The following is a 20,079-nucleotide window of genomic DNA, read 5'->3' as shown; positions in this document are numbered from 1 at the left end:
GTGCACAAGGACACCCAGGTCTCATTGCACTTCCCCTTCTCCCAATCTATTGCCATTCAGATAATAATCTGCCTTCCTGTTTTTGCCACCAAAGTGGATAACCTCACATTTATCCAAGTTATATTGCATCTGCCATACTTCTGCCCAATCACCCAACCTGTCCAAATCATCTTGGAGTTTCTCGGCATCTTCCTCACAGCACACACGCCCACCCAGCTTTGTGTCATCTGCAAATTTGGAGATATTACATCTAGTTCCCTTGTCTAGATCATTAATATATATTGTGAATAGCTGGGGTCCAAGGACCGATCCCTGTGGTACCCCACTAGTCACGGCCTGCCACTCGGAAAAAGACCCGTTTATTCCAACTCTTTGCTTTCTATCTGCCAACCAGCTCTCTATCCAAGTCAATACCTTGCCCCCAATCCCATGTGCCTTAACTTTACACGCTAATCTCTTATGCGGGACCTTATCGAAAGCCACACAGTTATAAAAGGAAAACAATTGCTATGAAGTTCAATAATAAGAAAATTGGAAAGGCCTATTACAATGACCCAGGGATCAAACCAGGACAAGAGTACGGCAATTTCAACCCAATCGACTCTGCAGACTCCTCCTTACTAATATCTGGGTACTGCTGTCCAAATTGGGAGAGCTGTGCCACAGACTAATCAAACAACAGCTTGATAGTCTTACTCGCAGAATCGTATTCATCAGCCAACATCCTAGACTCCTGTCTTACCAATATGACTGACCTACCAGAGATGGGCAACAAGTGGGACTGGCTGTGAGAATCCTAACGTTGACTCCAGACTCCATGAAGTTTCATGGCTTCAGGTGAAACAAAGCCAAGGAACTTTTCTGCTCATCAGAACCCATCATCTGTCTCTCCACTGACTAATCAATACTCCTTCATGTTGAATACCACTTAGGTGAAGCACTGAGGAAATCAAGAGCACAAAATACACTCAGGGTGGGGAACTTCATTATACACCATAAAGAATGGTAGCCCCACTCACCAAGTTGGTCCATTCCTGATAGACATAAGGCGCAAATTTAACCCTATCCACTTGACGGGTAGACAGGCAGTTAAAATCATCCCGGAGATTTAATTTTTTAAAAATTATATTCGTTTATGGTGTCGCTGGCAAGGCCAGCATTTATTGCCCATCCCTAATTACTCTTGAGAAGGTGGTGGTGAGCCACCTTCTTGAACCGCTGCAGTCAGTGCAGTGAAGGCACTCCGACAGTGCTGTTAGGTAGGGAGTTCCAGGATTTTGACCCAGCCACGATGAAGGATCGGCGATATATTTCTAAGTCAGGATGGTGTGTGACTTGGAGGGGAACTTGGAGGTGGTGGTGTTCCCATGTGCCTGCTGCCCTTATCCTTCTAGGTGGAAGAGGTCGCAGATTTGGGAGGTGCTGCCGAAGAAGCCTTGGCGAGTTGCTGCAGTGCATCTTGTAGATGGTACACACTGCAGCCACGGTACGCTGGTGGTGGAGGGAGTGAATGTTTAAGGTGGTGGATGGGGTGCCAAACAAACGGGCTGCTTTGTTCTGGATGGTGTTGAGCTTCTTGAGTGTTGTTGGAGCTGCACTCATCCAGGCAAGTGGAGAGTATTCCATCACACTCCTTACTTGTGCCTTGTAGATGGTGGAAAGGCTTTGGGGAGTCAGGAGGCGAGACACTCGCCGCAGAATACCCAGCCTCTGACCTGCTCTTGTTGCCACAGTATTTATGTGATGCATTCGGAGCCCAGTTCCGCTGTCTTCTATTTTAACCTGCTCTTCTCATGCAGGCCTAAAATAGGTGGGGTCCTTCTTTAAATATGCACCTGAATCCAATGACATCACTGGGCCAGACTGCAATTTTAACGTCGTCTGAGCAGAGGAGTCATTGTGGCTTTCCCGCAGAGTGAAACTAGCACGCAGAGCTGCCGGAGCCTGAAGAGGACCAGTTTTTTCCCCCCTCCAGGTTCCACAAGGAAAGTTTAGACCTCCCTTTCCCACTTCCCGATTAAGGGACCCTCCTAAACCCCTTCAGTCCTGTCCGGTGGTCCACTGCGGCCCGAATTTACACTCCTGCTCGCTGACCAGCTGCTGCTTCCCACCAGGAAGTGAGTAGGCAACTGACATGGGAAATGCAGATGAGGCCCAGGAGTTAAAATCATGCTGCTGAGGTCAGGGGGAATTGGCACTCGGCTCGTACCCGTCCGCCTGCCCACCTGCTTCCCACTCTAGATTAAAATTGACCCTGTAGTTTGGCGATTGGGCATATGTCAGGTAGTGAGGAAACCAACATGAGGGAATAACCTACTTGACCTCATCCTGACAAATCTACCTGTCAAAGCCATGTCTGTCCTCGGTAGCATTGGTAGGAGTGACCAATTGGTAGTCCTTGTGAAAACAAAATTAATCTCCACAGTGAATGTAGCTTGGTTACCACCTTGTTAAATGGGACAAGCTAAGGACAGATCTGGCAGCCCAAAACTGGGCCATCAGCAGCAGTAGAATTGTACACACCACAATCTATAATATCTTGTACCTTCTTCACTCCTCCATCACCATCAAACCGGAAAATCAATGCTGTTTGAATAGGGAATGCATAAGGGCATGCTCGGAGCAGCATCAGACATAGCTTAGAATGAGGTATCAGTCTCTTGAAGCTAACACACCTGGCGACCTCCATGCTAAACATCAAAAGCAGCTTGTTAAAGACAGAACTAAGAATTCCTATAAGCAACAGATCAGAGCAAAACTCTGTAGCCCTACCACAATATCAAGAATGGTGGTGTGTAAGCAGCAACTAACTGGAGGAGAAGGCTCCGTGAACAACGTCATCCTCAACCATGGCAGAACCCAGCACGTGAAGCTGGAATAAAGTAATTGCAAATGTCTTCAGCCAAAATTGCTAACTGGATGATCCTACTTGGCCTCCTCCTGAGGTCCTCCATCATAGATGCCAACTTCTAGCCAATTCAGTTTATTCTATATGACATTAAGAAACATGTTGATTACATTGAACACAGCAAAGGCTTTGGACCCTGACAACACCATGGCTGTAGTGCTGGAGACCTGTGTACCAGAACTAGCTTTTCTCCTAGCCAAGATGTTACAGTGCAGCTATGACACTGTCATCTATCTGACAATGTCGAAGTGCCGAAGTATTTCCTACCCACAAAACACAGGATAAATCTAACCTCGCCAATTAGCACACAACCAGCCTCCTCACACTCATCAGTAAAGTGATGGAAGGAATCATCAATAAAACCATCAAATGGCAGGTACTTACCAATAACCTGCTCACTAATGCTGTTTGGGTTGGGGACAGTCCCCGGCGTTGGTGGAGGGAGGGGTTTGCCAATTACAGGGCAGGAGGTTCGAGATCAGGGGTTGGAGAGGAGGTCAGCTGATCGCGGGGCAGGCTGGAGATCAGAGGTTCGGGAGGGGCGCGGGTCACCGATCACAGCAGTGAGGAGAGGCTGCGATGAGCAGAAGGGAGGCCGAAGGCTTGTTTGAGGTGCTGGGTGATCACCCCTGCTCCTCCCCGTAAGGAGTGCTCTAAAAAGCATTTAACTTCTGGAGTAGGCGGCTCCTGTCCCCATTTTGCTGCCAGGTTCCCCCAAGCCATGAAAACCTTGTCGGCAACTGTTAACTTTAAATCAGGCACCCAACTGCACTGTGGGAGCCCGATTTAATTATTATAATGCAGTGTCCCACCTCTCCAAGATGGGACACACGCACGGCACGAAACCTGCCACCGTAAAAATGGTAGCAGCTACGTACATGGTGGGTTGGGGACATGTTCCCTGAGTTTTAACTTTTAACCCCCGACCCTCTCCCGCCTGTCGTGGGGGAGTTAATTTTGACCTCAATGTTACCGCAGATTATTTTATAATTTATCTCCCTTCAAGCGCAAGCAATATCCTCTGGTTCTACTATTCCGGACAAAGTGAAATAGCTTGTCATGGTCTACATTATCTAGTCCCTTTATCCCCTAAAAAACTGCAATTATATCACCTCTCAGTCTTCTCTCTTCCAGTGAGAACATCCTGAATTTACATAATCACTCCTCATACTCTAATCCTTCCACCCCCTAAATAACAGAATTATTTCCACTATAGTAGAGAAATTATCTAACAAGATTTTTTTGTTAATTATGATGATGGTATATATATAAATATTGATGTGATGACTGAGAAAAGACTTGTTCTATTTGAAAAGATGGGGGAGCACATTTTTATTATGTTGCTTTTAAGCAGGTGCTCTATGTTCAGAGAATTAAAGAGATTAAAGTAAATTTAAATAGGTATTTTAGGAAACCAAGGGGGAAAAATTCGGTATAGACCATTTTGCGGCGCTAACATCGCCTGGGCGCAAACTTTAGCGCCCGGGACCGCGGAATACAGCTTTAGTGCCCCAAGAGGGAGGTGGAGTGCTAAATCAAGCGCTCCACTTCCTTCTTGGAGCGCTAATCCCGAATATTGGGGCAGAGACTTCAGCAGCACTGCACATTAGGCCGTGCAGTGCTGCCGTGTTCAAAGGCTCCTTCCCTCCCTCAAAGGGAAGGGCCATCGCTGCAGGATCTGCAATGGAAACATTACCGACCTGGACCATGAAGGCAGCCGCGATCCAATGCGATCAGCCCGGCACTCAAGCAGAGTGCCAGGCTGATCAATCGCAGGCAGAAACCTGCAAAAAAAACACCAACAGGAAAGGTAAATTTTTTTTTACTTACCTCGGCCACCTCGCCTTTAATTATCACCCCCGAAGCGGCCAGCCATGCGATTTACGCCTCCTGCAGCTGTCGGTATTTTCGACCAGCGCTGCTGCAGGGGGCGAAAGTCAATTTCGGATCCGGGGCACTACCGGGGCAATGTGCACAGCGATGACATCACGATCTCCAGGCGAAGGAGATTGGGTTGTAACGCCGTAGCGCCGCCGCAAAATTCCCACCGACTATGGCAGGTGTTGATGTCAGCATCTCGCCTGGTCACAAAGCCATTTGCGCCCCATTAGCATCCCCAGGGGTGCTAACGAGAGTCGCAAAGGCACCCAATTTCTCCCCCCAAGGCTCTGGGTTTGCCTGCTAATAAGTGGTAGATTACATACCTCATTATTAGCAATTGACAGGAATAAAACTTATTCTACAGTGTTTCTTAGGCTAATCTCAAAAAGGTTGGTGTGCAAAATATAAATATGGCTACCCCGTGGTGCAATTCTTACGTATTTGATCATCTTTTATACCTATTTTCTAAACATTGTGCTTGTAAAATTTGTCTTTAATGTACTTAGTAGAAGTGGCTAAAAACTCCATTCTATGCCTTATTATTACAGGTACTCAATTATAATCTAGAATTTGTGGCCTAGGTTTTCCGACTCTAATACTGACAACCCATTTAAAATGAATTGGTGTCAGCATTATGGTCGGAAAACCTAAGCCTGTGAATTTAATTATCGTGAATAAGGAAGATATATTACCTCCCTATTAGAATGTTTTTATTAGATTAGAATGTAGAAGATTCCATGGCACTATTCAAGGAAGAGCAGGGGAGTTCTGCCAGTGTTCTGGCCAATATTTCTCCCTCAAGCAACATCACTAAAACAGATTATCAAGTCATGTATCTATCTCATTGCTATTTGTGGGACCCTGCTTTGCACAAATTGGCTGTCGCATTTCCCTACATTACTCAAACGTAATTCATTGGCTGTAAAGCGCTTTGGAGCATCCTGACGTTGTGAAAGACACAATATAAATGGCAGTTCTTTTAATGTGAAGTATCTGCTACATGCCATGCAGCCTTCTAAATAGCCCATCATCTGCATACTATAACTACCAGCTCAGTGTGAATGAAGTGCAATGGTGAACCAGAGTAATACTTCTGACTATCACTAAGTTGCACCGAGGTTAGCAACAAAGTAGATCTGTACATATGTGTTTCAAGTGTTTTACAATGATTGTTATTATTGTTTAGAGCTCCATTCCTAATGTTAGGAGGAATTGGGCAGGAGCATCAGCCTTCTACTAACATTGAAATAATTACAAACATATTTTTAAATTTGTCTTTGCACTTGGCTGGAGCTATACTGCACCTGGTACAAACTCAAAATGGTGTGAGACAGTTTCATCAATGCACTCTATCTCTCCTGGCTTTAGTGTGCTTGTGATTCATATCCAGACCTGACTTCCAGATTATACTAGCACTTTAGTGTCATTGTGCAAAATCATTTTGCATCATTGCAAAACTGGCAATATGGCTGCACTTTCAATGATATCTAGAAGATACTTCCCATTTGACGATAATAGATAGATAATTGATAAAGAAGCTCTTTAACACTGCAGAGTTCATTATAAACAAGCTTACACTGTGATGACATAAGTTATGAAAGCTTATTGATGAGCATTGTATTTCCCAGATCCAAAGGGTTTATACTGGATGGTTTCCCATCTTCAGCAGATGAAGTTCAGTACCTGGCAAACAATAGCTTGTTCCCAGACGCAGCCATCCTAATAAAGGTTGAAGAGAATAATGTGATAGATTGGGTCCTTCCACAACGACTGGAAAAATGGAGAGAAAAACGCAACCAAAAGTTAGGACGCAAGAATAAAATAAAAGAACTAAAGAAAAAAATAAAGGTATGCATCAAAGAATTCTTGCTACTTAAACCCTGTAGTATAAAAAGTGGCCTCTTGTAACTTATTAATTATTGTAAATAATCAAACTTCATGGGTTAATTTCATTTATACAATTTTTTTTCATAACTTGTACTGACTACCTTATTAAGTACCTTCAGTGACTTGAGGCCTGTGTTCCTTTCAGTTATGGGCCAGGCCATCTCCAGATGCAGGTTAATTAAACACATGGGGGGAAAAATTGGGTTGCTTTGCGCCTCCCATTAGCACCTTAAGAGGGTGCTAATGGGGTGCAAAGCAACTAGCGCCCGGGCGTGACGCCGCCTACGCCTCCCGTGAAATTCAACGGGAAGTTAGCGGCGGTGCTAACCGGTAGTGCCCTGTGGTGTTGCGTCGCTGGCAATGACATCATCGACGTGCGCAGCGCCCAACTCGTGCCCCGGCCGCGATCTTTGGGAGCGCTCCCTGACTTACCACCGGAGGCTATGTCCGACGAGGTCAGGGGGGCCTACCTGCGGCCGGGGAGGTGTGGGTCGCCCATTTCTGTTGCTGGCCACCTGCCAGCATCTGCCTGCGCTCCCATCCCCGGCCTCTTGAACGCCTCCCTCCCTCCCTCCCCCCCCCTCCCTCCCCCCCCTTCCCCTCCCCCCCCTCCCCTCCCCCCCCTCCCCCCCCTCCCCCTCCCCCCTCTCCCCCCCCCCCCCCCCCTCCCCCTCCCCCCTCTCCCCCCCCCCCCCCCCGCCACGGAGTGCCGGCTGCGCTCCAAGAGCCCGGCACTTCTCTTGAGTGCTGGGCTCTTTTGCCGGCACTCCCGATCGCCGGGGGCCAAGCTGGGCCCTGGGGCACGCTGCGCAAGACCCCTCCCCTTTAAGAAGGGGAGGAAGGCCTGCAATACCACAGTGCAACGTGCTGCAGCGCCACGATATTGACTCGCAGCGCCCCAAGAGGGATGCAGGGCGCTTCTAGTATCACCCCGCTTCCTTCTTGGGGCGCAACTACTCAATTATCGGCGCGGGGGCGCTAATTTTTCCGGGGGGTAAAAGTAGCGCCCCAGCAAAGTTGGGGCACTACTCAATTTTTAGCCCATGGTATCTATTCTTCACAGTTATTACCTGACCAGTAGAAATTATTTGGGTTCATTGAGCAGCTTCCATAATGTCGACCTCCACCACATGGGAAACATCATTGAAGGTATCTACATAACTATCACCTGAATTAACCCACACCTTTACAGAGCATTATTGTTTAGATATAGGTCAGAGGCTGGATATTCCGTGGCGAGTGTCTCACCTCCTGACTCCCCAAAGATTTTCCACCATCTACAAAGCACAAGCCAGGAGTGTGATGGAATACTCTCCACTGGTCTAGATGAGTGCAGCTCCAACAACACTCAAGAAGCTCAACACCATCCAGGACAAAGCAGCCCTATTGATTGGCACCCCATTCACCACCTTAAATATTCACTTCCTCCAACCCTGGCGGACCGTGGCTGCAGTGTGTACCATCTCCCAAACCCGCGACTTCTACCACCTAAAAGGACAGGGGCAGCAGGCGCATGGGAACACCATCACCTGCAAGTTCCCCTCCAAGTTACACACCATCCTGACTTGGAAATATATTGCCATTCCTTCATTGTTGCTAGGTCAAAATCCTGGAACTCCCTAACAGCACTGTGGAAGTATCTTCACCACATGGACCGCAGCGGTTCGAGAAGGCGGCTCACCACCACCTTCTCGAAGGCAATCAGAGATGAGCAATAAATGCTGGCCTTGCCAGCAATGCCCACATCCAGTGAATGAATTAGAAAAAAAATTGATTTACATTTAATCAGTTTCAGTTCCTGTGCAAATGCCTCCCTGTTCTTTGGACTTGGGAACATTCTTCACTCTAGCTCCCTGAGAATACATACTTGCCAACTATCGGTGTATCATACTGGCAGCCAGTGGAGGCAATTTAAACTCCTTCCACCCAGTGAAAACTGGGCAGGAACAGAGTTAAAATCGAGGTGGTCGATTTACCGATCCATTCTTGCTCTGCGACCATTTTAACTCGTACCTTTCACTGGTCTGCCCAGGTGCCTACCTGAATCTGACGGGAGCATCATTAATCTATGCAAAGCAGAGTCCTATGATGTACATAGGACCCCAATGCAATTTAGAGGTACTACTGGGCAGAGCTCTGGACTCAGAAGAAACTAGCAGGCAAGAGGAAGAGGTCCCACATGAATAATGTGGGCAGGTGCTGGCCTGGGCTCCTCCCCCCCCCAGCACCGTGATCGCCCCCACCCACGGACCGACCTTTCTGCCGGCAGGCATGGCATCTGAACCATCCGATTTTGTGCTGACGAGCTGCGGCGGAATTCACATTCCCGGCATGCAGCTGGTTGGTGGCATTTTAAAGAAGCCCTGGTCTCAAAGTGGCTTGTCCCTCCCACCAGAAGGATCAGACGACCAGCCAGTGTGCCACCTGAGACTTACCCCAATGTTTCTTATGTAGTGTCTGCTTGTCAGTGTTTGCTGTCAGAAATCAACCAAGGGCATGCCAGAATACTGTGGGGCAAATTTCTTCCACTGAAATACTAGATTTCAGTATCTTATAGCTAGTTTCCCTGCTCTGTGATGTGGCTACCCTTCCTGATGTAGAATCCACTATGTTGCAACCAGAAGCATTGGGACACCAACAATTTGCTCAATTGTGCCAGATAAAAGTTTAGCATCAGCACGGTGGCATAGTGGTTAGCACTGTTGCCTCACAGCGCCAGGGATCCGGGTTCGAATCCGGCCTCGGGTGACTGTCTGTGTGGAGTTTGCACATTCTCCCCGTGTTTGCGTGGGTTTCCTCCGGGTGCTCCGGTTTCCTCTCACAGTCCAAAGATGTGCGGGTTAGGTTGATTGGCTATGATAATAATTGGCCCTTTGTGTTAGGGGGGTTAAATTTACGGGGATAAGGTGGGATATGTGTTGGTGTAGGGGTTACAGGGATCAGGTGGGATATGTGTCGGTGCAGGCTCGATGGGCCGAAATGGCCTCTATCTGCACTGTGGGGTTTCTGTGATTTCTGTGCTGCACTTAATTGCTGTAAAGAGTGAGATTTACAATCAGTGACACATAGGGTTGCCAACTCTTCTTGTAGGTATTCCTAGCGAGTTGATAACGTGACATCTGCAAGTGTTACTGCTTTTAAAATATAACTGTTAGGTCCCCGTAGTTGAGTATCTTTTCTCCTGATTTTGTGCCAGCAGCTGTTGTTTGAGAAACAGGAGGCCATCTGCAAGTAGGCAAAGAAGTGAAACTGAGGGCAGAGAAGAGGGGAAACCGAAGGTGGGTGAGGGAGGAAACCAAAGGTGGGAGGAATTTTAATTCCACCAGTAACTTATAAGTAACTCACTGAAATTGCACCGATAACTAATAGTGATACTGGTGGCACTCAGATTCTCCTCATTACCAACAGTAACACAATAGCTTATTGATAATCTATATGTAACTGGTAGTAATAGGTGTAATGCCCCAATATCATAGCTGTAACTAATAGTAATCCTACAACCTACTGATATTCACCCTATAACTACAGCCAGAATCCCCCTGCACTGCACAAGGTGTGGTCAGGCTCCCCAGTTGATGCCACTTTTAACAGGCCCCATCTCTCTCCCTATCTCCTTCTACCCTGTTTTGGACTCAGGTTCTCTCTGAAGGCGATAATTCTGAACTAGGAGCCTCAGTCAGAGCCGATCACTGTTTGGACTTCACATGTCAAAATTGGCCGGCACGGGCCAACTTAAACCAAACCAAGCAATCGCACAAAGGGCACTTCCCACAGGGCACACATCGTCCTAAATTCAACTCAGTATCAATATTTCTAAATAACTCACTGGGCTCTGACTCAATAAAGGAGAGTTTTCACAAAATAATAGAAAATTACTGAACAGGAGGAGGTCATGTATTGGCGCTCTCTCCTGTAACCCCATTCCTCCTCCACCACTTGATCCTTTTATATTCATTCTTTTCAAATACTTATCATATTCCCTTTTAAATAATGATCTAGAACGAGTCTCAATAGCCACTTCTGGTGAAGAATCCCTTGTTCCAACAACCCTCAGTTCTAAAACCTTCCTTTTCCCTTCCCCCTTGGTTCTTCCAGTGAGAAGCCTCAGCCTCCTTCACCTTGTTCCCCATTCGCCCACCGTTGGTAACAGTTTTTCACTATTTATCACAGTAAAGGTTTCACTCGCTCCTTTACTGGTCATTCTTCCCATGGTGCCGCTCCCACTCACCATGTTGCTGCTGCTGCTCCCGGCTATTCAGGAATTGCTGAATTCGCCAGTCTCCCTCTCCACCGCCGCCCCCCCCCACATCCCACCCCAGCCCAGCCCAAATTCCACTTTCTCTCTCTATCTGTCCAACCGCGTCTCCCTCTCCCTCAGAGCCCTCATCCCCCTTCCCTCATTCCCCAGTCTCCCTCTCTCCCCCAAGCCCCAGTCTTTCTCTCTCCACCTGAGCTCCCATTCCCCAACCCTTATTTCCTGGTTCCCCTCTCTTGCCCCGAGTCTCCATCCCTTGACCCTCATTAATAAGTCTGCCTCTCTGCCCGAGCCACCATCCTCATCTTCCTCTCTCCCCCTGAATCCCCATTCACCAACCCCCATTTCTCAGTCTCTCCACCTGAGCCTCCATCCCCCGACCTCCCAGTCCTTTGTCTCTCTCTCCCCCGACTTCCCAGTCCCTTGTCTCTCTCTCCCCTGACCCCCAGTCTGCTATCACTCTCACCCCTTCACCCTAATCCTCCTATTGCTCCTAGTCTCCAGTCAGCCACTCTTCCCTGCCTCCTAGTCCCTGTTCACCCTCGTTCAACCCAGCCCTGTACCTCTTCCCATTCAAACTGCTTTGGGATATTGTTGTGCACAAAAATGATGGCCATTTTGGCCTACATAACAGTGACTACGTTTCATAAGCAATACATTCGTTGTAAAGCACTTTCAGATTTCCCAAGGAAGTGAAAAGTGCTACATAAATGCAAGGTCTTTCTCTTTGCGCACAAAGGTAAATATTGTCTGGTACGGTGAGAGGTGTTACTTTATCAGCCTTTTTTCTTACTGAACATGTTAATGAAAGTATGCAGTCTTTACATGTGTTTGATCTATACTTGTAGAAATACATTTAGGATTGAGTTTTTTTCTTCGTGGCAGAAACTCTGAAATGTTAGTTTGAGACCAGATATAAAATGATTTAAAAATATTATTGTCTCTGGCTAATCTACATTTTTGAAGTCTGTATGGTAACTAGCCACTCATTATTGTCTTGCATTTTAGGATGAACAAATTGCTAAAAGAAGAGAGGAACTTTTGGCAGAGCGAGCTGAAAGAAAGAAAGAAAAAGAGGTAAAATTGAGTTGCGATAAGAACAAAATTCTGGAAATACACAGTAAGCCTATTAGCATCTGAAACAGAATGACAGGTTACCATTTTGGGTGAAGACCCTTCCTGAGAACTTTAGACCAAAATATTAATTTGTGTTTTCCATTTTCAGATGCTGACAGATTTGCTCTGTATTTTCAGCATTGTCTGTTTTTATTTCAGATTTCCAGCATTTACATTTATTTTCTCTCTAGTGTGTTGTGATGTCAAAAACATTGATATCAATACAAAACCATAACCAAAAAAATGTGCTTGGCTATTACACCAATTCTACAGTTTACAAATAATGGTGTACAATTTATTCCTAATTCCTGTGTGATGTGTACTTTCAGTAAGTATTCTGGCATACTGAGTTTTACAGGAAAATGTTATAATGCAGGAACTACTATAAAATCTAAAATTACAAAGTACTGTGAGAAATATAGAAACATTTAATGGAAGTGAAGGAAATTCAGCATTGTAAAATTAGTTTAATAATTTTCAGTTTTTCTTCATGGCTTTTTTATGCACTTTCCACCAGAAGGCATGGTGTAGAGGGTCAGACAGACCAGCTTGTGGGCACAGACCAACTTCCACACATTTTTTTCTTGGTCAATGTACCAGAAGTCAAAACCATTGTTAAAGTATGTGATCTTGCCCTTGCCAATTTACCCTCCGCTCTAAGACTTAGTTGAAGTCAATTGCAAACTTAAATCAATTCAAACTCCACCTCCTTAGTTGCAAATCCAGTACGATATTGTTGTAGTTACTTGTATGTCTGGAAATCAAGCTTTTGTGGGCTGTTTTCTTAACTGCGCACATTCCAATATGAAGATCATAAATCAGTCACTGAAAGAGAACAATTGAGAGTCTGAGAGTTCTGGTGAAATCTCAAATAGAAAGGGGGAGAAATTCAGTTGTTAGCGCCAGCCACTAGCGCCTTAAGAGGGCAATAAGTGGGGCGCGAAGCGGCTAGCGCCCGGGCGCGGCGAGACCTGCGCCTCTCGCGAAGTTGAGCGGACATTTAGTGGCGGCGCAACACCGCAACGCCCGCTCAGCTGCGTCCGCAGATCCTTACGTCATTTCATGGTGCAACGCCCTTGGTGCGCCCCGAACCGGAACTTCAGTGGCGCCCCCCTTTCCGCCTGGCGCTCCCAGCGACTGGTTGACTGGAACGGTTCCCAGTCGCTGTGAGGCTGGGGGGGGTGTTATTTAAAGGGGGCTCTTCCTGGCTTCTTAGTGGTAGCCATTTTTGGACCACTCCTGTGTGAGAGAGAGAGAGATTTGCAGAGAGACAAAGGGAGAGAGCTTTCTGCATTGAGTCAGCGCTCGCACAGGTACTTCTGGCTTCAGCCCAGAACTTTGTAGTTGGATTGATTTTTCAGTGCCATAGCCTTGAGTGGCAATATATTATGGGGGCTGCAATGGGTGGAAACATTGGGTTTCTCCATTGCATTGAGAGGGCTCAGACGCCGAGAGAGAGTGCCAATCATGGCCAGACGGAGGAGGGCCAACAGGCGTTGGCACAGGAGGCCTTACCCTCTCAGGGAATACCGCCAGCAGTTCTCCTACCTCAACATGTCTGAGGAGCAGTGTATTCGGAGGCTTCGATTCAGAAGGGAGGTGGTCACTGAGCTCTGCCACCTGCTTCAGACAGATCTGCAGCCTCAGCTGAGGAGCAGGACATCTCTGTCGGTGGCAGTGAAGGCGACAGTGGCTCTCAACTTCTATGCCACCGGCTCCTTCCAATCCGCTACTGGGGACATTGCCAATGTCTCCCAGTTCGCGGTGCATTGCTGCATCCGCCAAGTCACAAATGCCCTCTTCAAAAGGAGATGTCAGTACATTTCCTTCCCCATGATCCTGGACAAGCAGCAAGAGCGCGCAATGGGATTTGCAGGAAGAGCGGGCTTCCCCATCGTCCAGGGCGCCATTGACTGCACGCATGTGGCTTTGCGGGCGCCTCAAGAGAATGCTGAGGATTACCGCAACCGGAAGGGGTTCCATTCGTTGAACGTGCAGTTGGTGTGTGACCACAGACAGCTGATGCTAGCTGTCAATGCCCGCTTTCCAGGCAGCAGCCACGGCGCCTTCATCCTACGCCAGACTTCTGTGGCAGACCTTTTTGAAGCCCCGGCTCACCCAGGAGGTTGGCTTCTCGGGGACAAGGGCTATCCTTTGTGCACCTGGCTGATGACCCCACTCCGTGTGCCCAGCACCCCTGCTGAAGAACGATACAATGAGAGCCATCAAGCGACCAGGAACATCATTGAGCACACAATCGGCGTGCTAAAGCAACGGTTCCGCTGTCTGGACCATTCCGGGGGAGCCCTTCAGTACTCGCCTGAGCGAGTCTCCCATTTCGTTGTAGTGTGCTGCATGCTGCACAACCTGGCTATCCTCAGGACTCAGCCACTGCCAGCAGACATTGGAGGACCACCAGAGGAGGAGGAGGAGGAGCACCAAGACGGGAGGGAGGCACAAAGTGCAAGGGCCGTCCGTCAGCGGCTTATTGCAAGTCGGTTCTAGGCCCCCTCTGAGGGAATGGCTTGTGCCATTGAAAGAACATGAATGGAACCGTTCCACAAACCCTGAGCCGGTCAAGGCAACAAATAGTTCAAAGAGCAAACATGCACAATCTGAATAAAGACAATTATTTATTTAACAAACTCTGTGCCCTTCCCGCATGACAAACAAATACAGAGAAACCCCCAAAAAAACAGTCAGACACATAACTGGCTCTCACAACCTGGAGACAATGAACAAAAGAGTTAACCAAAAATGACCATGATCCTCGGCCTTCACTAAAAAAATTCACAACATTTTGCCACACCTCCTACTTTTTGGCCTGCGAGGGTGATCTGCTTCGCTTGCGCGATTGGCCCCTTCCCACCCTGCAGCTCCTCCGCAATGGGACCCCAGTGGCTGCAGCAAGGCTGGGGGAAGGCTGCTGAGTGTCAGAAATTGAGTCGGCAGATGCCCTTGGGGGACTGCCTGGACCAGCTCTGCGCCTGGAGGGCCCGGCTGCTGACTGCTCCAACTCTGCATGGGCGGCAGCAGTCTGTCCTATGGGTGGTGGCAGCTGCAGTGGAGGAGTGACAGTGTTGGCAGCAGGAATGCTGCCATCCTGACAGAGCATCCTGGTCGGACAACACACTGGCACTCGCACGGGGCAGCACTGAAGCATGCGGAGCAATCTGCTGAAGCACAGACTGAGGAGGGCCCCGGCGAATCCTGCCCGATCCAGTGAGGGTGGCAGCAGTCAGTGCTCGTGTGGCCCTAATCTGTGTCTGCATCAGACCAGCCACTGACTGCATGGCACGACTAAGCACTTGCGTGGAAGCCGCCTATGCTGCCCCGAATTCCTGTACACTCCTTGCCAGTGACTCTATGGAGTCAGGCATCCTTGCCACTGCAGCCATGAGCTCAGTGTGCCTGTGCTCCGCCTGGGCGCCCATTTCAGCGAGGAGCCGCACCTCCTCTGCGCTCACTGTAGCAGGACTGGAGGCCAGACTCTCCCTCCAGGGAAAAGGCCGCCGAGCTTCCCAACTCCCCCCCGCGTTGCTGCAGCCCGCTGGGCCCCGGAGCTTCACCCTCCTCAGACCCTTCCCCCCTGCTCCCCTCCAGGGAAGACGTGTCCCCATTATGGCCATGGGCTGCCTCGACTGAGGGTGGCACTGATGGTCCGGCTTCCTCTTCCTCACCTTCAGAATCACTCACAGTGACAGCTTGAGGGCCCGCCTCCTCACCTGGCGAATCAGCATCTGAAAGCAGGGAGGTACAAGAGTTGCTTTAGCGTGAGGACAGGGCGGCAGCGAGGGAGGCATGAGTGCTGCAATGCACTGTATTGGTTCGATAGTGGCAAAGGATGCTGGTGTGAGGCACAAGTGGAAGGAGAGAGGTCAAAAAGGTGATGACCTTACCATTGCTGTCCAGAACAGGGTCGGCATCTCCAGTGGCGACGGGGCCAATCATCCGGCATGCCATAATCCGTTCCACTCGCTGCTCCAGATCGCTGAGGTCTTTAAGTGCAGGACGGCCTCCCCCGGTCCGTTGCTGCTGCCTCCTATTGTGCGCCAGCTTGCCCTGCAAGAGAAAAGAAATCTGAGGCTCGACAGCCTCATTATGATATTTAAATTGGCAACCCCCCTCCTGGGAGCAGGTTTGGCTGCCCACCCCCTCGTCCTGCCTCCGTTAAAACTGGAAGTGTGGGGGGGGGGGGGGGGTGGCTGGAGGCGGGTTCGGGTCGGGATTCCATTTTTTTAACACTTTAACCTCCCCCCCGACCCCAACCCGCCCGTTCTTTGGGGTTAAAATTCCCATCATTGTGATTAGCACAGTAATTTGAAACCAAACATAATCTCTACATTTGTTTACTCATACAGTTACTGAAGTGTTTATTAGTAAGATATACTTCCCATGTACCACTCAATTATAATGTTTATGTACTCATTTTGTAGGGTAATAAATTGGAACATTCCTCAGATGAAAGTGATGCAAGTGATGATGAAGATAAGGAGAACATTGAGGATATACTTGCAGAGGAATTTATGGAGGAGGAGGAGGAAGAGGTAGACGAAGATGATGAAGATGAGAATGATGCCATTGACCGGATGAAAAGTGAAATTGTAGAAATATATGAGGCTGATCAGGAGAGGATGGACGCATTTCAGGTACAAATATACCACAAAAATAGTATTTTCATCCCTTACTCGTGTGAGGCAATTTTCACCCAAAAAGCTGTTTTTTAAGTTCACAGCTAAATAATTGTAACTGTCAGATTGTATCGTAGCTACGATGAAAGCATTGATTAATTACATAGCTATATAAGTATGTGTTTAAGTAGACCTTCAAGGATAATATCACTGTCATATAGTTGTACGGTCAAAATCATTGGAAGTTAAAGCATTTTGGTGAGATTCCGATTTGTGATATTAGCATATAAATGCAATAATACAACAACAACTTGCATTTATATGGCGCTGTTAATGTAGTAAAATGTCCCAAGGCACTTCACTGTTAATGTAGTAAAATGTCCCAAGGCACTTCACTGTTAATGTAGTAAAATGTCCCAAGGCACTTCACTGTTAATGTTAAAATAGTAAACGGGAATTTCATAACAATGTCTAAATGCATTCAGATACTGATATTAGACAGTGGTAGTGACCCGGCAGCCAATTGCTTATAAAATCAAGATAAGTGTGAAACGGGCTGCCAGGTCGCTATCACCTGTTCTTTGCTCGGCAATAATACTGAAAATTATCACCGTTATTTGAGATGGATATGAATTCCAAGACTGGAGGGCAGGCATATAAAATTCTATTATGTGTAGAGTTAAGTTAAATGAAGTATTTCTTTCCATGGTGTCATTATCCTCTGGAACAGACTACCAAGATGTGCAGTGGATAATGATTCATTGCAATCCTTTAAAAGATAAGTTCCTAAGTGAAGAGGGCATTTAATAGAAGGTAAGTTGTTAGGTAAAAACAGAAAATGCTGGAAATACTCAGCAGGTCAGGCAGCATCTGTGGAGAGAGAAACAGAGTTAACATTTCAGGTCGATGACCTTTCGTCAGAACTGGAAAAAGTTAGAGATGTAACAGATTTTAAGCAAGTGCAGGGGCTGGGAAAGGGGGGAGGGGAGGAGACAACAAAAGGGAAGGTCTGTGATAGGGTGGAAGGCGGGAGTGATTAAATGACAAAAGGTATGATTGTACAAAGCAAAAGCAGACGGTAATGGGACAAGTAAAGAAACAAAAGATAAGTCCAGAAGAGGTATAAATGGGAATGGCAGAATCATCAACAGCTGCCATGTGAAAAAATAGGGGCAGAGGTTATGGTCTGAAATTGTTGAACTCGATGCTGAGTCCAGAAGGCTGTAAAGTACCTCATCGAAAGATGAGGTGCTGTTCCTCGTGCTTGCGGTAAGCTTCTTTGGAACAGTGTAAGAGGCCGAGGTCAGAGTGGGAGTGGAGCGGAGAATTAAAGTGACAGGCGACCGGAAGCTCGGGGTCATGCTTACGGACTGAACGGAGGTGTTCAGAACATCAGAAATAGGAGCAGGAATAAGCCACTTGGCCCATGGTCCTGCTCCGCCATTCAATAAGATCATGGCTGATCTTGGGCTCAAAGCCACTTCCCCGCCCTCTCCCCATAACCCTTCACTCCCTTATCTTGCAAAAATCTGTCTATCTCCACTTTAAATGTATTTAATGACCCAGCCTCCACAGCTCTCTGGGGCAGAGAATTCCACAGATTTACGACCCTCTGAGAGAAGAAATTCCTCCTCATCTCAGTTCTAAAAGGGCGACCCTTTATTCTGAAACTATGCCCCCGAGTTCTAGATTTCCCCACGAGGGGAAACATCCTCTTTGCATCTACCTTGTCGAGCCCCCTCAGTATCTTATATGTTTCAATAAGATCACCTCGCATTCTTCTAAATTCCAGTGAGTATAGGCCCAGCCTGCTCAACCTTTCCTCATAAGTCAACCCCCCTCATCTCTGGAATTAATCTAGTGAAGCGTCTCCGAACTGCCTCCAATGCAAGTATATCCTTCCTTAAATAAGGAGACCAAAACTGTACGCAGTACTCAAGGTGTGGTCTCACCAATACCCTGTACAGTTGTAGCAGGACTTCCCTGCTTTTATACTCCAACCCCTTTGAAATAAAGGCCAGCATTCCATTTGCCTTTTTGATTACTTGCTGTACCTGCATGCTAACTTTTTGTGTTTCATGCACAAGGACCCCCAAGTCCCTCTGAAGTGTAGCATTTTGTAATCTCTCCCCATTTAAATAATAATTTGCTTTTTTATTTTTCCTGCCAAAGTGTATAACCTCGCACTTTCCCACATTATACTCCATCTGCCAAATGTTTGCCCACTCACTTAGCCTGTCTGTATCCCTTTGCAAGTTCTTTGTGTCCTCTGCACATCTTGCTTTCCCACCCATCTTTGTATCATCCGCAAACTTGGCTACATTACACTCGGTCCCTTCATCCAAGTCATTAATGTAGATTGTAAATAGTTGAGGCCCCAGCACCGATCCCTGTGGCACCCCACTAGTTACTATTTGCCAACCGGAAAATGACACATTTATCCCGACTCTCTGCTTTCTGTTAGTTAGCCAATTCTCTATCCATGCTAATATATTACCCCCAACTCCGTGAGCTCTTATCTTATGCAGTTACCTTTTATGTGGCACCTTATCGAATGCCTTCTGGAAATCCAAATACACCACATCCACTGGTTCACCTTTATTCACCCTGCTCATTACCTCCTCAAAGAACTCCAGCAAATTTGTTAAACATGATTTCCCTTTCATAAAACCATGCTGACTCTGCTTGACTGCATTATGATTTTCCAAATGCCCTGCTACTGCTTCCTTAATGAAGGACTCCAGCATTTTCCCAATGACAGATATTAGACTAACTGCTCTATAGTTTCCTACTTTCTGTCTCCCTCCTTTCTTAAATAGGGGTGTTACATTTGCAGTTTTCCAATCCACTGGGACCTCTCCAGGGTCCAGGGAATTTTGATATATTGCAACCAATGCATCCACTATCTCTGCAGCCACTTCTTTGAAGACCCTGGGATGCAGGCCATCTGATCCAGGGGACTTGTCATCTTTTAGTCCCATTATTTTACCAAGTACTATTTCCTTAGTGATAGTGATTGTCTTTCGTTCCCCCCTCCCTGTGGCCCCTTGATTACCCATTATTGGGATGTTGTTAGTGTCTTCTACTGTGAAGACAGATACAAAATATTTGTTCAGAGTCTCTGCCAGTTCCCCATTCCCCATCATCATCCTTTAAGGGACCAATGTTTACTTTAGCTACCCTCTTCCTTTTTATATACCTGTACAAGCTTGTACTATCTGCTTTAATATTTCTTGCCAGTTTACTTGCCAGTGTTGCGCAGAACGGTCACCCAATCTGCGTTTGGTCCCCCCAAAGCAGAGGAGACCGCATCATGAGCAGCGAATACAGTATACTAAATTGCAAGACGTACAAGTAAATCACAGTTTCACCTGGAAGGAGTGTTTGGGGCCCTGGACAGC

General features: G+C 47.3%; 1 protein-coding gene across 3 annotated transcripts in view; it reads left to right on the top strand.

Moving 5' to 3' along the window:
* The window catches only part of ak9 (adenylate kinase 9), a 366,094-nt gene that overhangs the window by 244,874 nt on the left and 101,141 nt on the right, over positions 1–20,079 (top strand). For all 3 annotated transcript variants that reach the window (XM_085997790.1, XM_085997792.1, XM_085997791.1), the window contains 3 exons: positions 6,418–6,637; positions 11,940–12,008; positions 16,484–16,696. In XM_085997790.1, the coding sequence (XP_085853916.1) occupies positions 6,418–6,637; positions 11,940–12,008; positions 16,484–16,696 (502 nt within the window). The remainder of the gene's footprint in view (positions 1–6,417; positions 6,638–11,939; positions 12,009–16,483; positions 16,697–20,079) is intronic.

Source organism: Somniosus microcephalus, chromosome 9 (assembly GCF_052327205.1).
Source record: "Somniosus microcephalus isolate GS21.2 chromosome 9, FLI_Smic_1.0, whole genome shotgun sequence".
In the NCBI taxonomy this organism is placed as follows: Eukaryota; Metazoa; Chordata; class Chondrichthyes; order Squaliformes; family Somniosidae; genus Somniosus; species Somniosus microcephalus.
Note: the sequence above shows the minus strand (reverse complement) of the source record. Positions and strands in the feature narration are given on the sequence as shown.